At 36.9% G+C, this 22,830-nt stretch overlaps 1 protein-coding gene across 6 annotated transcripts in view; it reads left to right on the forward strand.

The window, feature by feature from the left end:
• Positions 1-22,830, forward strand: part of Aim2 (absent in melanoma 2) — a 67,019-nt gene that overhangs the window by 40,872 nt on the left and 3,317 nt on the right. For 5 of the 6 annotated variants that reach the window (XM_047564532.1, XM_047564493.1, XM_047564501.1 and 2 more), the window contains 3 exons: positions 12,169-12,289; positions 15,411-15,692; positions 20,424-20,575. In XM_047564532.1, the coding sequence (XP_047420488.1) occupies positions 15,431-15,692; positions 20,424-20,575 (414 nt within the window). In that variant the 5' untranslated portion in view covers positions 12,169-12,289; positions 15,411-15,430. Of the gene's footprint in view, positions 1-12,168; positions 12,290-14,470; positions 14,667-15,410; positions 15,693-20,423; positions 20,576-22,830 lie in introns of those variants that run through there. The other variant, XM_047564541.1, reaches the window with a different exon arrangement.

Here is a 22,830-nt window from a genome sequence, read left to right on the forward strand (position 1 = left end):
GTTTTTGGCATCTTGTCAAGAATCATATGGCTATGACTATGTGGGTTTATTTCTCTATCTTCTATTTCATTGGTCTATGTGTCTTTTTTTTTTTATGTAGTTACTATGCTGGTTTTGTTACTGTGACTCTGTGGTATATTTTGAAATTCAGTGTGATGATACTTCCAGCATTGCTCTTTTTGTTCATGATTACTTTGGCTACTGTGAATTTCTGGTTCTGTGATGAATGTCATTGGTATTTTGGTGGCTATTGCATTGAATCTGTAGATTGCTTTGAGTGACGTGGACATTAACAATGTTAATTCTTCCAATCCATGAACATGGAAACTCTTTGAATTTTTCAGTGTCTTTAATTTCTTTTTTTTCAATAGTTTATGATTTTCATTGTAGAGGTCTTTCACCTGTTAAGTTTATTCCTAGGTATATTTTTTGATGCTATTGTGAATGAGATTGCTTTCTTGATTTCTTTCAGTGAGTACATTATTGATGCAGAGAAAAGCTACTAATTTTTTTGTTATTCTAGTTATATATTTTTTCTTTTTATTGATTCTTTTTAGTTACACATAACATTAAGATTTATTCTGACAAAATTATAAAAGCATGGACTGCAACTTGTTCTGATTCAGTCCCCAGTACTTCCCCTTTCCTTTCCTTCCTCCCTTCCCCTGTCCCCTTCTCTCTATTCTTCTGATCTTTCTGTTGTTTACTTAGAGATTGTTTTTAAATTAGCATATTACTGCTGATTTTTGGAACATTGATTTTTGTATGCTCATACTTTACCAAATTTGTTTACCAGTTTTCAGAATGTTTTGGTGGAGTCTTTGGAGTCTTCTAAGTATGGAATCAAGTCATTAGTCAACAGGGATAATTTGACTTTCCCTTTCCTATTTGTATAATTTTTTCTTTCTTTCTTTTACCTAATTGTTGTGGCTAGAATTTCTAATGAATAAGAGTGGTAAGAGTGGATACTCTTTCCTTGTTCTTGATCTTAGAGGAGATGCTTTCAGTTTCTTCCCATTCAGTATGATGTTGACTGTGGTTTTGTCATAGATAGCCTTTACTAGGTTGAGAAGTGATCCTTCTATACCTAATTTATTCAGGGCTTTTATCATGAAGGGATGGTGAATTTTATCAAAGACTTTGCATCTTTCAAGAGAATAATGTGATACTTATCCTTCCTTGTATTTACTTGATGTATGTATGAATTGCACATGCTGAGCAATCCTCCCATCCTTAGAATGAAGCCAACTTGATATGGCAAATGATTATCTTTATATGTTGTTGAATTATATTTTTGCAAGTATTTTATGGAGAATATTTGCAGCACATTTTCATTAGGGATATTGTCTACCATTTTTTTGCCGTTGTGTTCTTATCAGTTTTTTTATTGTTTTATTTAGTTATACATGACAGCAGTCTGCATTTTGACTCATTGTGCATGAATGAAATGCAACTTTTCATTTCTCTGGTTGTACACAATGTAGAGTCACACCATTCATGTAATCACACATGTACATAGGGTAATGACGTCTATCTCATTCCACCATCTTTCCCAACCCCCTCCCCCTCCCCTCCTTTCCCTCTGCACAATCCAAAGTTTCTCCATTCTTCCCTTACCTCCTTGCACCCCCTGCCCCCCATTATGTATCGGCATCCACTTATCAGAGAAAACACTTGGTCTTTGTTTCTGGGGGATTGGCTTTTCTCACTTAGCATGATATTCTCCATCTCCATCCATTTACCAAGAAATGCCATAATTTCATTTCTCTTTAAGGCTGAATAATATTCCATTGGGTATATACACCACAGTTTCTTTATCCATTCATCTATTGAAGGGCATCTAAGTTGATTCCACAATCTAGCTATTGTGGATTGAGCAGCTATACACATTGATGTGGCTGTGTCACTGTAGCATGGTGATTTTAAGTCCTTTGGGTAGAGACCAAGGAGTAGGATACAAATGGTGGTTCCGTTCCAAGTTTTCTTAGGAATCTCCATACTGCTTTCCAGAGTGGTTGCACCAATTTGCAGTCCCACCAGCAATGTAAGAGTGTACCTTTCCCCCCACATCCTCACCAACAATTATTGTTGCTTGTATTCTTGATAATTGCCATTCAAATTGGAGTGAGATAAAATCTTAGAGTAGTTTTGATTTGCATTTTTTCATATGTTTGTTGATTGATTAATTATCTTCTTCTGTGAAGTATCTGTTTAGTTTCTTAGTCCAGTTATTTATTGGGTTACTTGATTTTTTGGTTTTAAGTTTTTTTGAGTTCTTTATATATCCTGGAGATTAATACTCTATCTGATGTGTGTGTGGTAAAGATTTTCTCCCATTCTGTGGGCTCTCTCTTCACGTTACTGATTGTTTCCTTTGCTGAAAAGAAGCTTTTTAGTTTGAGTCCATCCCATTTATTGATTCTTACTTTTACTTCTTGCGCATTTAGGAGTCTTGTTAAGGAAGTCGGGTCCTAAGCCGACAGAATGAAGATTTAGGCCTACTTTTTATTCTATTAGGCCAGAGGGTTTCTGGTCTAATTCCTAGGTCCTTGATCCACTTTGAGTTAAGTTTTGTGCAGGGTGAGAGAAAGGGGTTTAATTTCACTTTGCTGTATATGGATTTCCAGTTTTCCCAGCACTATTCGTTGAAGAGGCTCTCTTTTCTCCAAAGTATGTTTTTTGTGCCTTCGTCTAGTTTTGATAGCAGGGTAATACAAGATTCATAGAATGAGTTTGGAAGAGTTTCTTCCCTTTCTACTTTGTGGGATAGTTTGAGAAGCATTGTTATTAGTTTTTTTTTTTTTAAGTCTCATGAAATTCATCAGAGAATCCATCAGTCTGGGCTTTTCTTTGTTGAGAGGCTTTTTATTACTGTTTCAGTATCTTAGAAGCTATTACTTTATTTATGCTTTAGATATTCTATTGGTTTAGTTTTGGTAGATCACGTGAACCCAGACATTTGTCAATTTCTTCTACATTTTCCAATTTATTGGCATGCAGCTTTTCTAAATATTCCCTGTTGATTCTTTGAATTTCAGTGATATCTTTTGTAATGTCTCCTTTTGTACCTCTAGTTTTATTTATTTGGCCTTCTCCTTCATTAGTTTGATTAGTTTAGCTAAAGATTTGTCAATGTCATTTATCTTTTCAAAGAAAAAACTCTTCATTTCTTTGATCTTCATACCATTTTTTAAGTCTCTGTTGTATTTATTTCTGTTCTCATCTTTATTATTTATTTCCTTCTACTGATTTGGGGTTTGGTTGTTCTTGTTTTCTTTAGACTGAAGTGCATCATTGGCAATTTATTTGAGATTTCTCTCTCTCTCTCTCTCTCTCTCTCTCTCTCTCTCTCTCTCTGATGTAAACATGCATTGTTATAAATTTGCCTCAGTACTGCTTTTGCTGTATCTCACAGGATCTGGTATGCTTTTTCCATTTTCTTTTGTTTTTTAGGAATTTTTTTTCCCGTTTTGTCATAAAAGACAATGAAATTTTACTATCAAATAATATTTAAACACCCCACTCCTGAATTTTTCAATGACCCACTGTTTATTCAAAAGTGATCTCCATGTGCATGAATAATGTGCTTCTCTTGCTGTTGATTTCTAGTTTCATTCTGTTGTGATGAGATAGTACACAATAAATTATTGTGTGATCTCCTCTGTGATCTATTTTGTAAAAAGTTCCCTGTGCTGATGAAAATAATATGTATTCTATAGTCATTGAGTAAAATAATCTGTAGACATATAGTGTAAATTTACTTGGATACTTATTTGTTGACTTTTTTTTTTTTTTTTTTTTTGGTGTGGATGATCTAATGAGAGTCTGGTGTTGAAGTCACACTCTTATTGTATTTTGGGGGTCTATCTCTCCTTTCATGTCCAGTGGTGTTTGTTTAATAGAATTGGGTGTTCTGATGTTCAGTGCATATATATATTTGTAATCATTATATTTTCTTGATGAATCATTCACTCACAATATATAGTGATCATCTTTGTCTGATCTAATTAATTTTGTCCTGAAGTCTAATTTTGGATATTTGTATAGCTATTCCTTCTTGCATTTGGATCCCATTTGTTTGGAATATAATTATTCATCATTTCACTTTCAGTCTGTATGTTTACGTATGGGTGAGGTGGGTTTCTTATAGGAAGCATATTGTTGTGTATTATTTTGAAATCCATTCATGCCTGGCTTATTTTATTACATAATTATCTCCAGTTCCATCCATTTTGTTGTAAGGGGCAGGTTCTCATTTATCTTATAGTGGAATAATATCCCATTGTGTGTATAGACATTTTCTTTATCTTTTTGTTAGCTGTAACTTAGCTCATTTCCAATTATTGGACATTGTGAATAGAGCTGCAGTTAACATAAACATATACCCAACACTGGAGTCATTTCCTCTGAACATATACCCAACCCTAGAATCACTGAATCACTCTAACCTTTTGAGGAATCTCCACACTGTTTCTATAATGGCTATACTAATTTACGTTCCCACAGATGGTGTGCCGGAGCTCCTTTCTTTGCACGTCCGTGCTAGCACTTTTTTACCTCAGTGTTTTTGTTAATAGTCATTATTGTTGGAGTGAGGTGATACTTTACTGTGGCTTTGATTTGCATGTCCCTGATGATTGGTGATGTTGAACATTTTTTTCATATACTTGTTGGCTATTTGTATGTTTTTTTTTTAAATGTCTATTTTGGTCTATCATCCATTGGTAAATCGTTTAATTTTTGCTATTGATTTTTTTGAGTTCTTTACATATTCTGGATACTAACTTCTTGTTAGATGTGTATTTTGCAAATATTTTCTCCCATTCTGTAGGTTGTGTCTTCACTCTGTTGTCTCCTTTGATGAGCAGAAGATATTCTAGTTTTGTGTAATTACATTTGTGATTTTCACCTGTTCCCTGTGCTTTTAAGGTCTTTCTCCAAATATCCTGGTACATTCTAATGTCCTAAAGTGTATCCCCTATGGTTTTCTTCTAGTAGTTTCATAGTTTTAAGTCCTATGCTTAAGTCTGTAATCTATTTGGTGGTGTTTTTTTTCCATAGAGTGAGAAATACAGGTCCAATTTTTTCTTCTGCGTGTGGATATCCAGTTTTCTCAGCATCATACATTGAAAAGACTGCCCTTTCTCTACTGCATGCTCTTAGTACCATTGTAAAAAATCAATTGGTGTACATGTGTGGGTTCACTTCTGGGCTCTGTGTTTTGATACACTTTTCTGTGTCTGTTTTTATGCCAATACTTTGCTATTTTGACTATTACAACTTTGTAGTATATTTTGAAATTCAGATAGTGTAATGACCCTGCTTTGTTCTTTTTGTTCAATACTGCTTTGTCTATTCAGAGGATTTTTTGTGGTTCCACACAAATTTTAGCATTTTGAAAGGAATTGCACCAAATCAGTAGGTCACTTTGGGTGATATGAATATTTTTACAACATTGATTCTTCCGATCCTTAATTATGGTGTGTCTTTTTACTTTGCATGTGTGTGTGTGTGTGTGTGTGTGTGTGTGTGTTTGTGTGTCCTCTTCAATTTCTTTCATCCTTTTTTCTATGATTTTCATTGTAAAGATCTTCCATATCTTTGGTTAAATTTATTCTTTTTTTGCTATTGTAAATAGAATTGTTTTCTCAATTTCTAATTGAGATAGCCAGCTATTGCATACAAAAATGCTAGTGATTTTTGCATATTCTTTTTATATTCTGTAGCTTTTCTGAATTCATCTATTAGTTCCAAAAGTATTTTGGTGGAATCTTCAGGATTTTTGTAAATAAGATCATGTCCTCTTCAAACAGTGACAGTTTGACTTTCTCTTTTCCAATTTGGATGCGATTTATTTTTTACTCTTGCCTGATTGTTCTGACTAGGACTTCTAGAACTATGTTGAATAGAAGTAGTGAATTTGGGCATTCTTGTCTTATTCCATATCTTATAAAATGTTCCTCATTTTTTCTACTGACTATGATGTTAGCTGTTTATTTATTACAAAAGTTCCTTCTTATATTGAAGTACATTCCTTCTATACTTAATTTGTACAGAAATTTTATCATGAAGTGTTATTTGAATCTCATCAAATACCTTTTCTACATTTATTGAGATGATTGTTCTGTCATATATTCTATTGAAATGTTGTTTTATATTTTTTGACTTACATATATTGAACCATCCTTCCATCTTTGGGATGAATCTCACTTGATCATGGTCAATAATCTTTTTGATGTTATATTGGACACAGTTTGCTAGTATTTTGAAGATTTTTGTTCAGCATGGATTTTGGCTCATGAATTTTTTTTGATATGTCCTTATCTGGTTTGGGTATCAGAGTAATGCTGGCATCAAGAATGAGGTTGGAGGAGTTCTCTTCAGTTTTCTGGAAGAATTTAAGAAGAATTGGTATTAATCCTTCTTTAAATGTTTGGAAAACTCAGCAATGGAGACATCTGGTCCTGGGCTTTTATTGATGAAAAACTTTTTATTACTGATTCAGTCTCATTCATTATTGGTCTGTGCAGCTTTTCTGCTTTTTCATGATTCAGTCTTGGTAAGGTATATTTTTTCAGAAATTTGCCTATTTCTTCTAGATCATCAAATTTGTAGTCATATAGATTTTTTTACAATACTCTCTAATGATGTTTTATATTTTTGTGGTATCAGTTATAATGCCTCCATTTTTCATCAATGACTATTTTTTATCTCTCTTTTTCTCACTCTAGCTAAGAGTTTATCTATTTTGTTTATCCCTTTGAAGAAACAGCTCTTCATTTCTTTGCTTTGTAATGTTTCCATTTCATTAATTTCTGCACTGATCTTTATTACTTATTTCATTCTACCAATTTAAATTTTTTGTTCATCCTTTAAAAAAAAATTCCTTTCAGGTACTGTGTGTTTATTTGAAATCTTTCTGCTTTTTTGAAGTAATTGTTGTTTGCTGTGACCTTCTCTCCTAGTACTGCTTTTGTTGTATCTTACAGGTTTGGCATACTGTGTTTCCGTTTTCTTCTGTTTCAAGAAATCTTTTAACGTTTTTCTCGATTTCTGCCTTGATACATTGGTTGTTCAAGAGTAAGTAATTTAATTCACATGTATTTGTATAGTTTCCAAAGTTTTTCTTGATTTCTGGATTTATTACATTGTGATCAGAAAAAAATAACAGTATTATTTCAATTTTCTCAAATTTTGAGACTCCTTTTTTGGATTGTAATGTGGTCTATCTTGGAGAATGTTCAGTGTACTCTGAAGAAAAATGTGTATCTACAGTTGTTGGATGGAATGCTTCCTTAGGTACATTTGGTCTGGAATACCATTTAACTCTTGGGTTTCTTTGTTGATAATTCTGTCTGAATCATCTGTCCATTGCTGAAAGTATGTTGTTAAAGTCCTTTATTGTATTTGTATTAGAGTCTGTCTCTCCCTTTAGGTCTATTAATATTTGCTTGTATATTTGGATGCTCTGATATTGAGTGCTTATACATTTAGAATTGTTCTTTTCTCTTACTAAATTGACCCTTTTTTCAATGGTCTATCTTGTCTCTTAGATTTAAAGTCTATTTTATCTGATGTAACTATGACTACTCCTGTTTTCTTCTGGGTTTTATTTCCACTCAACATTTTATTCCATTCCTTTACTTTCAGTCTATGCATGTCCTCAGAGGTTTCTTGTAAACAACTTATGGTTAGGACTTAATTTTTTTTTTATCCATTCAGTGGTGAGTCTTCTAATTGGGGGATTTAATTCATTCAAGGCAATTTTTGGTAGATAAGTTCTTACTATATCCATTTTGTAACTTGTTTTGTGTTCCTTTTTTTTAGCTCCCTTTTTTTCTCATTCTCTTATGGTCTGCTTTTGTGGTTAGGTGATTTATTCTACTAGTGTGTTTTGATTACTTGTGTATTATTTTGTGTTTATTATAGATTTTTGCTGTGTGGTTTTCATGAGGGTTACAAAAACATCTTTTGATTATGACAAACTTTTAAAAATTATAGCATTATAATATGGTCATAAAGATAAGAAAAGTTAAGAGAGAAAATATACTAATTAAAAAGTCAACAAATACATTCCATTCCTTCATACATTTTGATTTTTTTGTTATTCAATTATTTATCTTTCTATTTTATCTCAAAATTAATGTAGTTATTATTTTTAATTATTTTTCTCTTTATTCTTCAGATTACATGTATGAATGACTTATACACCATGCTAATAATATTAGAACATTGTATAATTATTCCTATCAGTGAGTTTTATACCTTACTTTGTTGTCTTCCTACCCATGGGCCTTTCTCTCTCTCTCTCTCTCTCTCTCTCTCTCTCTCTCTCAAATCAGAGAGCTCCCTTCATCATTTCTTATAGGACATGTCTGGTGAAAATATATTTTCCCAATTTTTGTTTGGGAGTACTTTGTTTCTTCTTCATTTCTAAAGGCTCTTTGTTGGGTGCTGTTTTATCAGTTGATAATTTGTCCTTCTGTACTGTAAGTCTCTTGCCACTCTCCTGGTCTATAAAATTTCTGTTTCAAGGTGAATTGGGAGAATCTTGCTTTTATTTGTTTCTTTTCTCTTGCTGCCTTGAGACTCTTTTACCTTTAGACTTTGGTGGCTTGATTACTATATGTGTTGTTATGGACTTGGTTGAATTAAATTTGACAGGTCATCTTTGATCTTCTGGTTCCTAGGTTTTTGTTTTCTTATCTTGCCTACTATGATTTCTTTGAATGTTTTCTACTTTGGCATTCTCAAGTTCCTTTTGAAGCCCAATAACCCCAAAATTAACTTTCTTAAAGTTCCTATAAGCTTTCTTCATTCCTCCTCTTTCTTTATTCCTATCTTCTCCAACTGTATCCTTTCAAATATCCTTGTCTTTGAGCTTACTATTTCTTTCTTGTGTTTGATCTATTCAGTTACTGATGCCTTCTGTTGTATTTTTTATTTTGATCAGAGTATTTTTCAGCTTAAGGATTTGATTTTCAAAATTACTTCCATCTTTCTGTTAAGTTTCTATGTTATATTATTGAATCATTTCTCTGCACTCTCTTGAAGCTAATTGAGTTTCCTTAAAATAGCTGTTTTAAATAACCCATGCAGGAATTTGCCCATACTGCTTACATTCTGGTCTCTTTATTCCAGTTTATTTTTAATATTAAGTGAGGTCATAGTTTACTGAAAGTTTTCGATGCTTGTTGGAATATGATGTTGTCTGAACACTGAAGGAATAAGTGCTTGCTCCAGTCTTCCCAATCTGACTTTGTGCTTGTCTTTTCAGACGTTCTAATTGCTTTTTTTCTCTGCGCCTATAGACACATTCACTATTTTAGCACTTTATGTCCATCCAGGTTTGCCAGGAGTCAGCTATTTTTTTTTATCAGCATCACCCTTTATTAATTTTATGATTCAATGTAGATAGCTTACTGGAAAACAATTATGATTAGTAATTGTTATTATGTGGATAATAATAAACATTAACAGTGTCTTATTTTTTCTTCTGGATTTAGAATATGCTTATGTGTAAATTGAACATTAAAGTAAAACTTTGGAACATTGGGTGGTTCATTTGGTCTTTATGTTTTTTAAAATTTGTTCTATTTAATTATACATGACAGCAGAATGCATTTTGATTCATTGTACACAAATGGAGCACAACTTTTCAATTCCCTGGTTGTACAGAATGCAGAGTCACACCATTTGTGCAATCATACTGTATGCAGGGTAATGATGTCAGCCTCATTCCACCATCTTTCCCACCACCCTCTCCTCGCCTCATTCCCCTCTGCCCAATCCAAAGTTCTTCCAGTCTTTCCTTACCACCCACTGGCCCACCGTTATGTAAGGAGTGAGCTATTAATGTGTTGTAACTGTTTTGACACCAGACAATGATCCAATTTCATGTTATCCCAAATCAGCAGTTACTGTATTGCTCAGCATGAAGTAGGGCAGTAGCTAAAAAGGGCAGACCATCCATCCCCTCAAGTCTCTCTCTGGAGTTGGGATAGGCCCAGACATCTCATTCACAGTACCCAGCCTGAGGTCAGTTACTTCACAGCCCTGAGCAAAACGCCATGGAAGGACCTGCCCCAGGCTGCTATGCCATGCCTCTGGCCACCAGTGCCACCAAACTATGTCATACCCTGAGATCAAAGCCCAAAAGGACCAGAGCAGCACTAAGGAAGATGGCCCATGTTGATATGGGTTTCCTTGTGTTCTTGGGGCCCCAAACTGCTGCAGCCAGCCACAGGTGATGCTAAATGGAATACAGTTATGATAGACAAGGGCTGCGTATTTCTGCCCTGTAACAGGGCTGTTCCAGAGGCTGCATTTGCAGGTGCTGATCTGGGATGGGGGCCATTAGGACCTGCCCCATGTTAGGTTTCTCCAGCCCATCACTGAGTTCCAAGGCAAATTCCTATGCTCGTTACCTGTTCCTACCTTCACTGAATGGAGTCTTACTCTGTTGCAACCTGTGCAATGTTTCCCCAGTTTCCCAAAGTAGGCCAGGTGAGAGGATTAGAAATAAAGATTTACGAACACACAAATACAGGAGAGTAGGACCCGGTGTGAAAGCCAAGCCCTGATGAGGCTTGACCGACACCAGAGCGGGCTCCAAGTTTATTATATAGGTTCAAACATCCAAAGGATTTACTGTGAGAAAGCTTCTTCAAGATAAACAAAAATGGAATTTTGAACAGGAATAGCCCAATTATTAGCTTATCAGCTTGTGCCCACATCTCTACTCCCTCCTGGCAACTGGCATCTCAAGGCTATTGAGCATGCCCATATGGCTTCTATTTCTGGGCAGCTGGCCTTTGAACCCAGGGCTGTTTGAACCAATGAATTCTGTGAGGTGCAGAACCCCCTTTGAATGGGGCGTCACCAGTGACTAAGCAGTCTCAATTGGCATGTTTCCACCCAGAGTTCTCAGAAGGGCATTGCCTCTTCCTGGGATGGTTTAAAGAAACCTGTAATTCCTTTGCTGCTCCTGACATTACTCCATGTTGTTCTGACTAAGGTGGGATTAGGTTGGTGAAGGTGCAGCAATTTGACCACCAAGGCTGATACCAACCTGGGACACCTCTGAAGGACTGCTCAGTCTTAAAGGTATACATACTTAGCCTCATAGCACAACTGGCAGGGACACAGGCCAAAGCACCAGTCCAACCCCCTGGGGCATAAGACTCTGCCCAATACCAGAGCAGGTCTGGAGGCTCCATTTGTGAGCACTGACCTGATGATAGCTATGTTACCCAAGGTTAGGGGACAGGTAGTGGAATGGCCCCTTGATCACAAAGGTTGGTATTAGACTGGGTCACACCAGAATCTCACAACCACAGGGACTCATGCAGTCTCAGGGTGACAAGGGTGTACCTAAGCCCACTCTGAGGCTGTTAATCATATAGGCCAAACTTGTGTCTACCAGCATACAGGTAGCTGTCTGATGTCTGGCAGGTCTAGAAGCTTTGTCTGTGATCTCTAGGAGAGGTAGAGACACCTTTGGTTTCTTCCTAATACCAAATATCACGCCAACACACTGGGCTCTGAGCTCAAAGACAGTCTTATGCTGAATTTCATGCTCTGATCGCCAATGAGTAGAGCATTGCTGCCTGTTTTGTGGCCCTAAGTTGGGAGAGGTCTGGGGGAAGTAGTCAGTGGCCTGACTACACAAGTTTTCGGTGTCAGAATCAAGCCTGGAGGCAGGAATTCTGGGGCTCTGCTGGGCTCACCATGGGAGGCCTGGCACTGGGTTTCAGGTTTAAGTCCTGGTCTTAAGTCCTTCTCCTCCTTACAGGTGGAGGCATCTCTCTCCATATTACTTGGCGCTGGAGGGAGAAGTAATATGGGTGACTCTTTTCTCCTTGCATCCTTCAATGTGTATTTTCTTCTGGATATACTAAAACCAGGCACTCTGGTGTCTCACCTGGCTTCTTAGCTCTTGAGAAGTTAGTTGGGTGTGTGAATAGCTGTTCACATTGGTGTGTCTGTGGGGAGAGGATCACTGGAGGTTCTTATCTACTTTCTTGTGAAAAGGGTAAATGGTTTAGGCAAAGAAAATAATTGCCAATTATTATAATAATATTATCAGAGTTATAAGAGGGTTAGATATTTATTGAGTAGGTACCTTCCAAATCACAGGCAATAACATCAGTGTTTTTTTCTTTTAAGTGTTATCGCACATTCTCTGAACAATAAGAAGGCAGTTGGCAAAAGAAAGAGCAAACAGTCTGGATTCAAAAGATTTGAGTTCACATCTTCTTATTGCCTTTTACTAGCACTGAGGCCTCAGGTAAGCCATTCCATCTTGAAAAGCTAATTTAGCCTGTAATAATTGAGAGATTATAATAAATTGAAATGTATTTTTCAGACACATCATGCTGAGTACTTATACCTAGGGGTAGGAATTATCCCATTTCAGAGATAAATTGGCGCAACCTAAATATTTCCTTTGTACCATCCAGATTCCACGTGAAAACACTTCCTAAATTGCAAAACACAGTCCAGTGATCGGTTATTATGCATGATTCTTTATCATGATTCTCAAACCACAGTGTGTGAACTTTTGGGGTTATAAAGCCATCAAGTAGATCTGAATGCATTTGATTTGTACATAAATTTTACATTATAACAAATATCTTATTGTTTTTCGTTTTATTTTTTGTGGTGCAGGAGGTCAAACTCAGGACCCTGTGCATGCTAGGCAAGCACTCCATCAGGGAGCTATATCTGTATTCCAAGTACTTTAAAACAATTTTTTTTAAAAAGTGGACAGATATTATGGAGTAAAATGCTAATTTTACATTCATAAGATAAAAACAAAACTTCAGAGAAATAGCTCTTAATTTTCTCATTAAAATGTGATTATGTTATTATATAAGAGGGTTCTAGCAAGATTAATGTCATGTACACAAGTAAGAAGCATGCTGAGTTGACTATCACATTGTGGATACTTAACCAAAGTTAGCTTCCTTACTGCTTTCATCAGTAGGAGTGGGACATTTGAACAGATTGATTGTCCCAGATATTTCAAGGCAAATCTTTATTTTGAAAATGGTGCTGAAAATAGTTTTGGTTTTCACTTATTAAATCTACATGTGCAAGTATAGTTTCTCCAGCCCTTACCTATAGAAAAAATAATAAGGACATTTTAACCATAAAAATTCAGACTTTATTAACATTGTCTCTATGGATGGAGGTCCTCAGGCTTCTGAAATTCACCATTCATTACTTTCTTCTAATAAACATCATCTTTTGTTCTTCAGCTTATTTTTTCCACCTCATATGTTGCACTCTGGAAGTCAGTAATTACTAGTAATGTCAAGCATCTTTTTTTAATGTTTACTAGACATTTGAGAAAATTGCTTATTTATATATTTATATATTTTGCCCACTTTTCAGATAGACCTTTTGTTTTCTTATTGGTATGTGGTTCTCCATGTATTTGGAAAGCAAATCTTCTGTTAGTTACACACATTACAGATAGTATATTCCCAGTTTTTGCTTTTTATTTTCACTTTGTTTACTGTGTGTGAGTGTTTCCTACAGAGAGGTTTAGAATGTGCATGCACTTTAATTTAAATGACTTTAAATTTTCCTTTCTGGCATGTCCTTTTTGTGCCTTATTTAAGAAATGGCTTTGCCTCAATATGATGAGAAGTCTTGCATTTTCTTCAACGGTATCACTATCCCTATGCAGGTACTTACTCTAGCTAAATATATACTTTGTGTGTGATATGATATAAAGATTCAATATTATAATTTCTCATACATTTGTCTGAACACTTTTTATAACTGATCATCCTTTCCTTGTGATTTATAATGGCACTTTGATCAGATACCATGTTTTTATATATATATGGTTCTGTTTCCATACTCTATTAGCTAATTTTTTTCTGTAGCACTATTATATTGAGCTAACTATTATATATTACACACATAATAAATTAATTACATATACTACATATATAATAAATTCATTATATATATTTAATATGAAGGATAGTTATCTTGTTAGAATAGTGCTTCCTAATAAACATTTTAAACTTATTATGCAGATTTTAGGATCATCCTGTTAAGTTCTATAGAAAGCCCTTTGAGATTTTGCTTGGAGTTTATGGATTAATTTGGCAAAACTCCCACCTTCATTTTATTGAATTCTTCCATTCAAAATATCATACATATCCCCAATTAATTAGGTATTTTAAGTCTATCACTAAAGTTGTAATGCTCTTTAAAGCATTGCATATTTTTATTACATATTCTAAGAACTTTGTAGTTTTTTATTATTAGAAATTATACTGTTTTATTCAATGTTTTTCCCTTTGGATTATTACTGAAATAAAGAAATGTGGTTTTTGCATATGTTAATCTTACATTTAGAATCATTGTTAATTATTATTTCTAATATTTTGTGTATTATTTTTGATACCATACATAGACAATCATATTATGTAATATTATATTGGCATAAAAATCAACAAATCAATGGAACAAAGAATTAAAAAATGGACCAAATCATATATGAACAACTGATTTTTGACAAAAGGTGCAAAGATCAATGAGTGGAAAAAGAATATAATTAGGAGAAAACTAGTATCCATGTGAAAAACATGAACTTCGAATCAGACTTGCACCATATACAAAATGACTCAAAAGAGGTCGTAGATGTGAGTACCAAAAAGGCCAAACTATAAAATACCTAGAGGAAAATAGGAAAAAGTCTTCTGATCTTGTTTGGAAAAAATTTCCCGGACATGACACCAAAAAAATGTTCCATGAAAGAGCAAATTAATAAATTGGATTTTGTTTACTGTATACATACATCAAAATTTTCACATTGTATGCTTGAAATAAATGCACTGTGTTGTGTGTCAGTTTGCTTAAACAACTCTTTTAAAAGTCACAGAATGCATCCTGTTCTCTAAGATTTCCATATGCATTGTACCACTGCTGAAGATGTCCTTTCCCAGTAGTAGTGACCATTTTGCTTAGGAAGTTAAGACTTGTTCTTCACCCAAATCTCCTTTACTGTACTGTAGACATTTTACTCTGCCTTTCAGATGATAGTAACTTCCGGCTAAGGTGGAGCATACCTGTGATCCCAGTGAATAGGAAGGGTGAGGCAGGAGGATTGCAAGTTTGAGGCCAACCTTAGCAACTTAGTGAGACCCTGTCTCAAAATAAAACATAAAAAGGGCTGGGGATGTAACTCAGTGGTAGAACCCAGGGGTCCAATTCCCAGTACCTAAGAGAGAGAGAGAGAGAGAGAGAGAGAGAGAGAGAGAGATAGAAAGATAGAGAGATGCAGAGACTGAGACAGAGAAAGGGAAATATTAACCCCTCTCCTTGTTTATTTTGAATGTAAAACTACTTTTGGTGGTCTAACTTTATGTGTTTTGGGTTTCTTATAGGCTGACCCGAAAGTTGGGAGATGGAGAGTAAATATAGAGAAATGCTGTTACTAACCGGCCTGGATAACATCACTGATGAGGAACTGGATAGGTTTAAGTTCTTTCTTCCAGATGAATTCAAGATTGCCAAGAGCAAACTACAGACCGCAAATAGGACAGAGTTAGCCGACTTGCTGATTCAAAGTGCTGGTGTGGTGTCTGCAGTGGTGAAGACCATACGTGTCTTCCAGAAGCTGAATTATATGCAAGTGGCAAAAAGTCTTCAGGAAGAGAAGGCAAAAGGTACGTGGTGTACCCCACTTCAGCATCAGAGGGAGAAGACCCCAGGGCACATTGGATCTGTTTACCAACTCAGCTGTCCATTTGACCCCTTTTACTGTGAATTGCTAGAAGTGCATTTTAGACATTTTACAGACACAGCCCAGCAGGACTCTGCCCCCCTGGTTCCAGCCTCAGGGCTACCACTCACCGTTTCCTCATCTCCTCTTCGTATGTCTTTGCCTCCAGTCCACTTGCAGTGACCGTGCACACAGGGTGGATGGCAATAGTGCTCCAAACTCCATCACACAGTCTGGAATGCTCTCACACTTTACTGAAGAAAATTGGAGCACTGACAAGTCATAAACTGGGGTATCAGGCACCTGTGCCTCTCCTCCCAGACACCTCTTCTCCCCTGGGCCAGCCTGCCAGGGTCCCAGACTGCCTGTCTTTCTTCAAGAAAGACCCTATCCTTTTAGTTCAGGGATTCTGTCTCCTCTTTATCTCTAATGACAAGATAAATTTCCCAGGGCACAGTGGTTTATTTTATTCAATAAACTATTGATCAGTGTCCAAGAAATATCTCCTTTTTGTTTAGGCTCCTGACTGTTGCTTAAGAACAACTGATACATCCTGGCTTTATTGACAGAATGACTTAAAAAAAAAAAAAAAAAAAAAAGGTCAACAAAAGAACATCTTACCCAAGGACTCCCCAAAATGAGAAACTCTAAATGCTGTAATTTTAGAATTCTAATATATTATTTGTGCGTATAATACGAACATGGTAGTTTCTGAAACGTAATTTCTATGAAGGCTAAATGAGGCCATTTAAGAGATGATATAAACATACAGATATGAACTGTTACCTAAGGCAGTTTAAAAAAAGGACTGGTTGTGTGGCCACGCCTTCTATTTTCCTTGGATTGCTGAAATTAGGAGGTGTACTTCTTAGATATGGACACCAGGTGGCAATAACAGCACATAGTTGCTCCGTGTAACCAACTGCCCTGCATTTTGAGTGTGGGCAAACATAGCCTGTAAGTATGTTTCCATCCCCTCCCCACCCAATCCAGTGAAGAATTCATTCTTGCCTGGCATGGTGGCACATACCTTTAATCCACCTACTTGGGAGGCTGAAGAAGGAGGATTACAATTTTGAGGCCACCCTGGGCAGCTCAGTGAGACCCTCAGGAACTTTGACTCTGTCTCAAAAATAATAAAAAGGGCTAAGGATTTAGGTTAGATGTACAGCACCTCCCTCCTCCAAACCCTCAGAACCCTTTGGCTAAGGTAACATCAAATTTCTCTAACGGCATTCTTTATTCCATTTTGTGTTCTAATGATCCTGAGGTTTGATTACCATAATTAGCTAAAAATGATTCATATTGGGACCAGGCTAGAAATTCAGGAGTGACTGGCAGCTCTGGATGTTGTATAAGAAATCAGTTAATTTCTTTTATAAGTCAAAATTCTGTCCTTGGTTGTCTTTAGGCCTACTTTAAATGTACCAAATTTATTGTACCCCATGTTGCCTCTATTATGATTGGGAATCAGAGGGTTTTTTTTTGTTGGTATTTTTTACTTTTTCTTTGTAAGTCTCATTCTTTTTTGAGTGTTCTTTGTTGAATGTTCTGCCTAAGGTCTGCATGCTTCTGCTTATGATGTGGAAGGGAGGGGATATTTGAAGGATTATTATTTTGTGGGGGGGGAGGTACTGGGGATTGAACCCAGGAACACTCTACTATCCCCAGTCCTTTTTGTTTTTAATTTTGAAACAAGGTCTTGCTAAGTTGCTGAGGCTGACCTCAAATTTGTGATCCTCTGACCTCAGCCTACTGAGTAGCTGTGATTACAGGTGTGCACCACTGTACCTGACTTGCCAAAAGAATCTTTAATGACTCCAAGTCAATAATTAGTAGATAGAGAGACTTTTGTAGGAAGAAAGACAAAGATTAAAAGGATACTTAAGCATGATAAAAGGAAGTTGAGAGAACGTGATCAAAATCTGTGAAATTCATGTAAGATTAAAATAGAAGGTTGAAAATGGTAAATCAAATAGATGAAAATGTGAACCTGATTATTAAGGAATATGAGATGGATAGTGGGCAGATATACTCTTCCACAAACATTTCCTTGGTCCCACTATGTATGAGATAAAAGATGGCTGATGTGCTAGGGCAGGAGGACATGCTGAGCCCCTCAACCCCCCTGAGTCTTTTCTCTCCTATATTATCCACTTTGAAAGGGGGACTTTCATCTGTGTACCTCTCTGAAACCAGTTTCATGGAACTCACTTACCACTGGAAGGTCAGTTCCACTTCTGGAGCAGAGCTCCCTCTGTAATCCCTGTCAGAGGGTCAGGTTCTTTCTGCTGTTTGAAATGTAGTGACAGAGAATCTACTACAACAGAGGACAGTTCGTTCTGCTCTTAGCGCTCATCATTAAACCATTCCTTTTTCTCATAAAATCAAAGTGATCTTGTTACTTCAGCCTAGAGCTGCTCAAGTTCTGTCAGAAACAACATCCGGTAATTTCTCATGCCCTCTTCTGTCTGAGAGTGCCTCAAATAATTGAATATAACCATATTGATATATGGTTATTTTAAAATCAGAGTCCAAAGTTGCCTGAATAAAATATAACCTTACCCTAGCCCTGGGACATCCAAGCCAGACCCTATGTCTGCATTATGGTGACGCTGTGAGGAGCTAGCATGCCATCTACCTGTCCATCCATTCACCCTTTCACTAATATTGATTGAATTTCTGGTAGGCACCAAGAACCCTTCTGGATCTGGTGATAAAGCAGAGAATAAAAAGTAAATGAGAAGTTTGGTTGTGCTATTGTTTATGATGTTGCTGAATTCCCACACATTTCTGAGTGCCTTAAATTTTTTTCCTGTTTTTGATTTCTGGTTTTAGGCTTTCATGATTGGGAAAGAGTCTCACTATAATTTTAATCTTCTTATCTTTAAGACTTGTTTTGTGGCCTCATGTGATCACTCCTGGAGAAAGTTCTATGTACATTTGAGAAAAATGTGTGAATTATGTTGTTGGATAGAATATTCTTTATGTCTTTTAGATCCATTTCCTCCATAGATTAAGTCCAATGTTTTCTTATTTACTTGCTGTCTATATAATATGTCCAACGTTGAAAGAGGATATTGAAGTCTCCCACTGTTATCATATTAAAGTCAATCTTTTCCCTTTACATAATTACACACACACATACACACACACATACACACACACACACACCAGAGAAGATGGATATACATACATATATAGTATATGTATATCTATCTATATCTATATATACCATCTTGATACATGGAGAAATAAATATATATGCCTAGATGGTCAGTTCTGCTGTTTTTCTGCTTGAAATCTGTATTCAGGCAGATCCGCAGGCTGGGTTCTGAGGCTGAGAAAGTGGGAAAGGTTGTTGTGGTTGCTTTTGGGTCACTCTGACTGGGAAGGTCAGAAGCCATGCTCCACAGATATATGAGGTCTTGGTCTTGCTTCCCTGCCTGGGCCCAGGCAGAACTTCAGATTGTGCTTCAAAGCTAGGTGACATTACTTCTCAACCATTAGGACTGGAGAGGCCAGATGTTCTCCTCTGCAGATGTGCAGGGATACGGGCTTGCCTTTCAACCTGGAGAAGCAGGCAGGCTGTTAGGTGGAGTCAGTTGCTCCACAGCTTGTGTCTGGCAAGGCCAGATACTCCCCTTCAGAGGTCTCTGTGGAAGTAGGCTTGTGTCTCAGTCTGGTGAAGCATTATGCTGAGGTCTGAGGTTGGACGGGGTGAGGCAGCTCTAGGTGTTTCCCTCTGCAGATGTGCATAGACATGCACTTACCTATCAGTGTGGGGAAGGCTTACACAGAGGACCATGGCTGGGTGGGAGGCTGGTTAGGGAATTGAAAACCCACAGACCAGCTGGGCACTGTGGTGTACACCTGTAATCCCTGCCACTCAGGAGGCAAGGCAGGAAGATCATTAAGTTCCAGGCCAGACTGGGCAACTTTTTGAGATCCCCATCTCAAAGTAAAAAAAAAAACATAAAAAGGATTGGGGATGTAGTTCAGTGAGAAAGCACCCCTGGGTTCAATCCCCAGCACCCCAACCAAAAAAAGAAAACAAAACAAAAACCCAACAGACCTATTGACCATACTTCCTGCAGAACAAAGCTGTTGGATTCTGTCTCTGGTTTGTAGCCCCCATTGACCAGAATGTAGATCCCCCAAGATCCATGTACCCATCACTGTGATACCCACCCGCTTCTTTCTTTCTAACTGGGCCCCAGGAGGTCTATCACTGCCAATGCCTCCAGTGTACCTTAAGACATAAGTGAGTCTCCTGCAAAGCATCCCAGGGTGCTGGGGAATCAAATGCTCACCACACCTCTCTTTTCTCATTGTAGAACCTGTGGGTCTAGGGGAATTGTCTCTGGGTGGTGCTGGGCCAGTGTGGGGGAGGGGTGGCATGTAACAGTGGAACCATTCCTTTTCCTCCTGGAGGAGCTTTTCTCTGTTCTGTGGTCCTAGAATGTGTCTTGGTGGTGGTTGCACATGCCGTGTTGTCCGTGAAGTGGGCTTCTGTGAGGCGGTTGGATCTGGGAAGCTCTTGTTCTGCCCTCCTGCTGGTGTCATTCTTCTCATTTGTTCTTGAGAGGTAATGATATTTACATTTCTCAGCCAACCTTTGTCCCTGTCTTCTGGTTATGTGTCCTTTTTTTTTTTTTTTTCTTCTCCTAAATAGTTGATGAGAAGTACAAGGGAAATAAAAAGACAAAGGAAGCAAGCCTCACAAAGAGGAAAAGTCAAACTGAAATGAGTCCTGTGGTCTCTGCAGTCAGCAGAAAGGATGCCATCCAGCCCGGTGTGCCACCAGCAGCCTCTCCTCATGTGAAGGTAGGATGCAGTGAGCAGAGTGACCTTCATCCTTATGAGAGCACCTCCAGCCACTGTCCCTGTCCTTCCCCACATGAGGACCTCTGTTCTTTATCTCACAGCTTGCAATTAAAGAAAGGAAGACTATCATATGAAAATTGTGCTTCATTTACAAAAAGAAAACTGGACTCAAAATACTTATTGAGCTCCTAATCTCTAACATGCTCTGGACATTTTAGTACAGTGTATCAGAAGAAAACTCAGACAGTCATTTTCAGAAAGTATATTTTAGAGTGCTTTCAGTGTTCATGCCCATGAGTAGTAAAAGAAATAGAGTGGGGACAATTTCAAGTTCAGTGCATTCATGACAAAGGTCTCAGCCCATCCCACAGAGCACTCGGGAGCTGAGGATGCCCCTAGGGTTGTCACTATCTAGATGGGGTGGGGAAATGGCATGTATGCCTGCAGTGACACCAAGGCGAAGTGGCTCTCTTAGCTGAGAGAGTAAGACTTGTGGAGTGTCAGCCTCTGTAAGATTGCTTGCCTTAGTCTTGAGGACTAAGTTGAGAGCCATAGCTGACAGCCCCACCACAGAGTCCACAGACAGTTATGTATGATTACAATACACCAGTGAAATCCAGATGAAATTAAAAAAAAATTCAATTTCTGGCATATTCAAAACAAAGAAAGTGCTCAAAGGAAAAAAAAAAAAACAAATCCTTCAAATGTGCAATTTCACTTCCTGTGGTGTAGGTATCATGCAGTTTTACAGTTGTGTGAGCTATAGAAATTAATCCTATGTTTTCCATTCTCTTTGTGTAGAGCAGCCACTTCCTCTGGGCTTGGCCTAGAAACTTCTGAAGTTGTCAGGGAAACCATCTGCAGACATAAGTGGTGAATTTCAGAAATTGGTCATGAAAATATGCATTATTTAGTCTGGAAGACCTAACTAAAGATACCTGGACCAAAGATGAGAAATTTTGTAGTGAGCCTCAGGCAAGCTGATGTTTTCCTGCACTGGTCCAAATTGAGTCTATGAGTATGTCCCTCAGTCCCCTTATGGACTCATGCCAGGTGCCATCAGAGATCTAATTCAGAAACATTTGCACTTGGTCTTACATGCCTTTTTTTTTTCCCCCCTTTTCCTGCATTTTCCTTTGACTTTGGAGAGCAAATTACTTTTTAAAAGTAACATTTGCTTCTAAAACAGACACAAAAACTCTCACATCTCTGTTAATTTCAAAAAACATAGAGATGACAATAAAATTACTTAAAATCTTGTCATCTAGAGAGACCTATATTTGATGTTGGCAAATATGTCTGTGGCATGTTAGTACTATTTAATTGTTGATTTAGCCAACAAGAAACACATTGTACATTCTTGTTTAGACCTTGTCCTTTGTTAAGTCAATTGTAACCATTTATCATATTTCTCTAGCAATTTTAATATTTGCATAGTAATCTATTTTATGACTATACATTCTTATTTAATCAAATTCCTTTTATGGCATTTATTTTTATTTTTTAAAATGCATTGTGATTGTTTATTATTTACAGGGCAATAAATAATAAATACCCAAAGATACCCAAAGATCACATTCTCTTCAGTATTACTACTTTTCTGAAATGCTTAAGGTTTTACTATAGTAAAAATAAACAACACTGTGCAGTCCTGTGCCACTTAACAATAGGGACATGTTTTGAGAGACATGTCTTTCTTTAGTTAATTTTATAATTGTGTGAACACCACGAAGTGTACTTACACAAAAATAGATGGTTTGTGCCAGTCTTTTTTGTTTTATTTTTATTTTAAGTGATTTCAAATTTTTATAATAAAAAAACAATAAAAATTTTAATGTAAACTATAGTGTATCGTTCAGTATTTCTAGGGGTTAATCATACAGGTAGATTTGATTCTTTAATTAGCCTTTAATTTATTTGTAGGATCTCTGCCCTAGGTCTCTCTCTTTATTCACATTTAATTTAATGTGAACTTTTATTCTGCCCAGGACTATCCCTAGGAATTTGGGGAGACTTGTCAGGTCACTGAGCTCTGTCACCTTCATATCAGAGTAAAATGAGTATTCAGGACCATATAAGATAGAGCACAAGGTTACCTTATGCCCTAATGTAATCAGTAGAAGAAGACAAGATCAGATTTACTCTTTTGTCTTGGCAATGCTGCAGAAACCTGATGCACTCTTCACCCCCAGTAGGTGAAAAAGCAGAGGATTCAGATTCAGGCAATCTATCTCCAAAGCTTGTTACACTGGCCC

Source organism: Sciurus carolinensis, chromosome 1 (genome assembly GCF_902686445.1).
Source record: "Sciurus carolinensis chromosome 1, mSciCar1.2, whole genome shotgun sequence".
In the NCBI taxonomy this organism is placed as follows: Eukaryota; Metazoa; Chordata; class Mammalia; order Rodentia; family Sciuridae; genus Sciurus; species Sciurus carolinensis.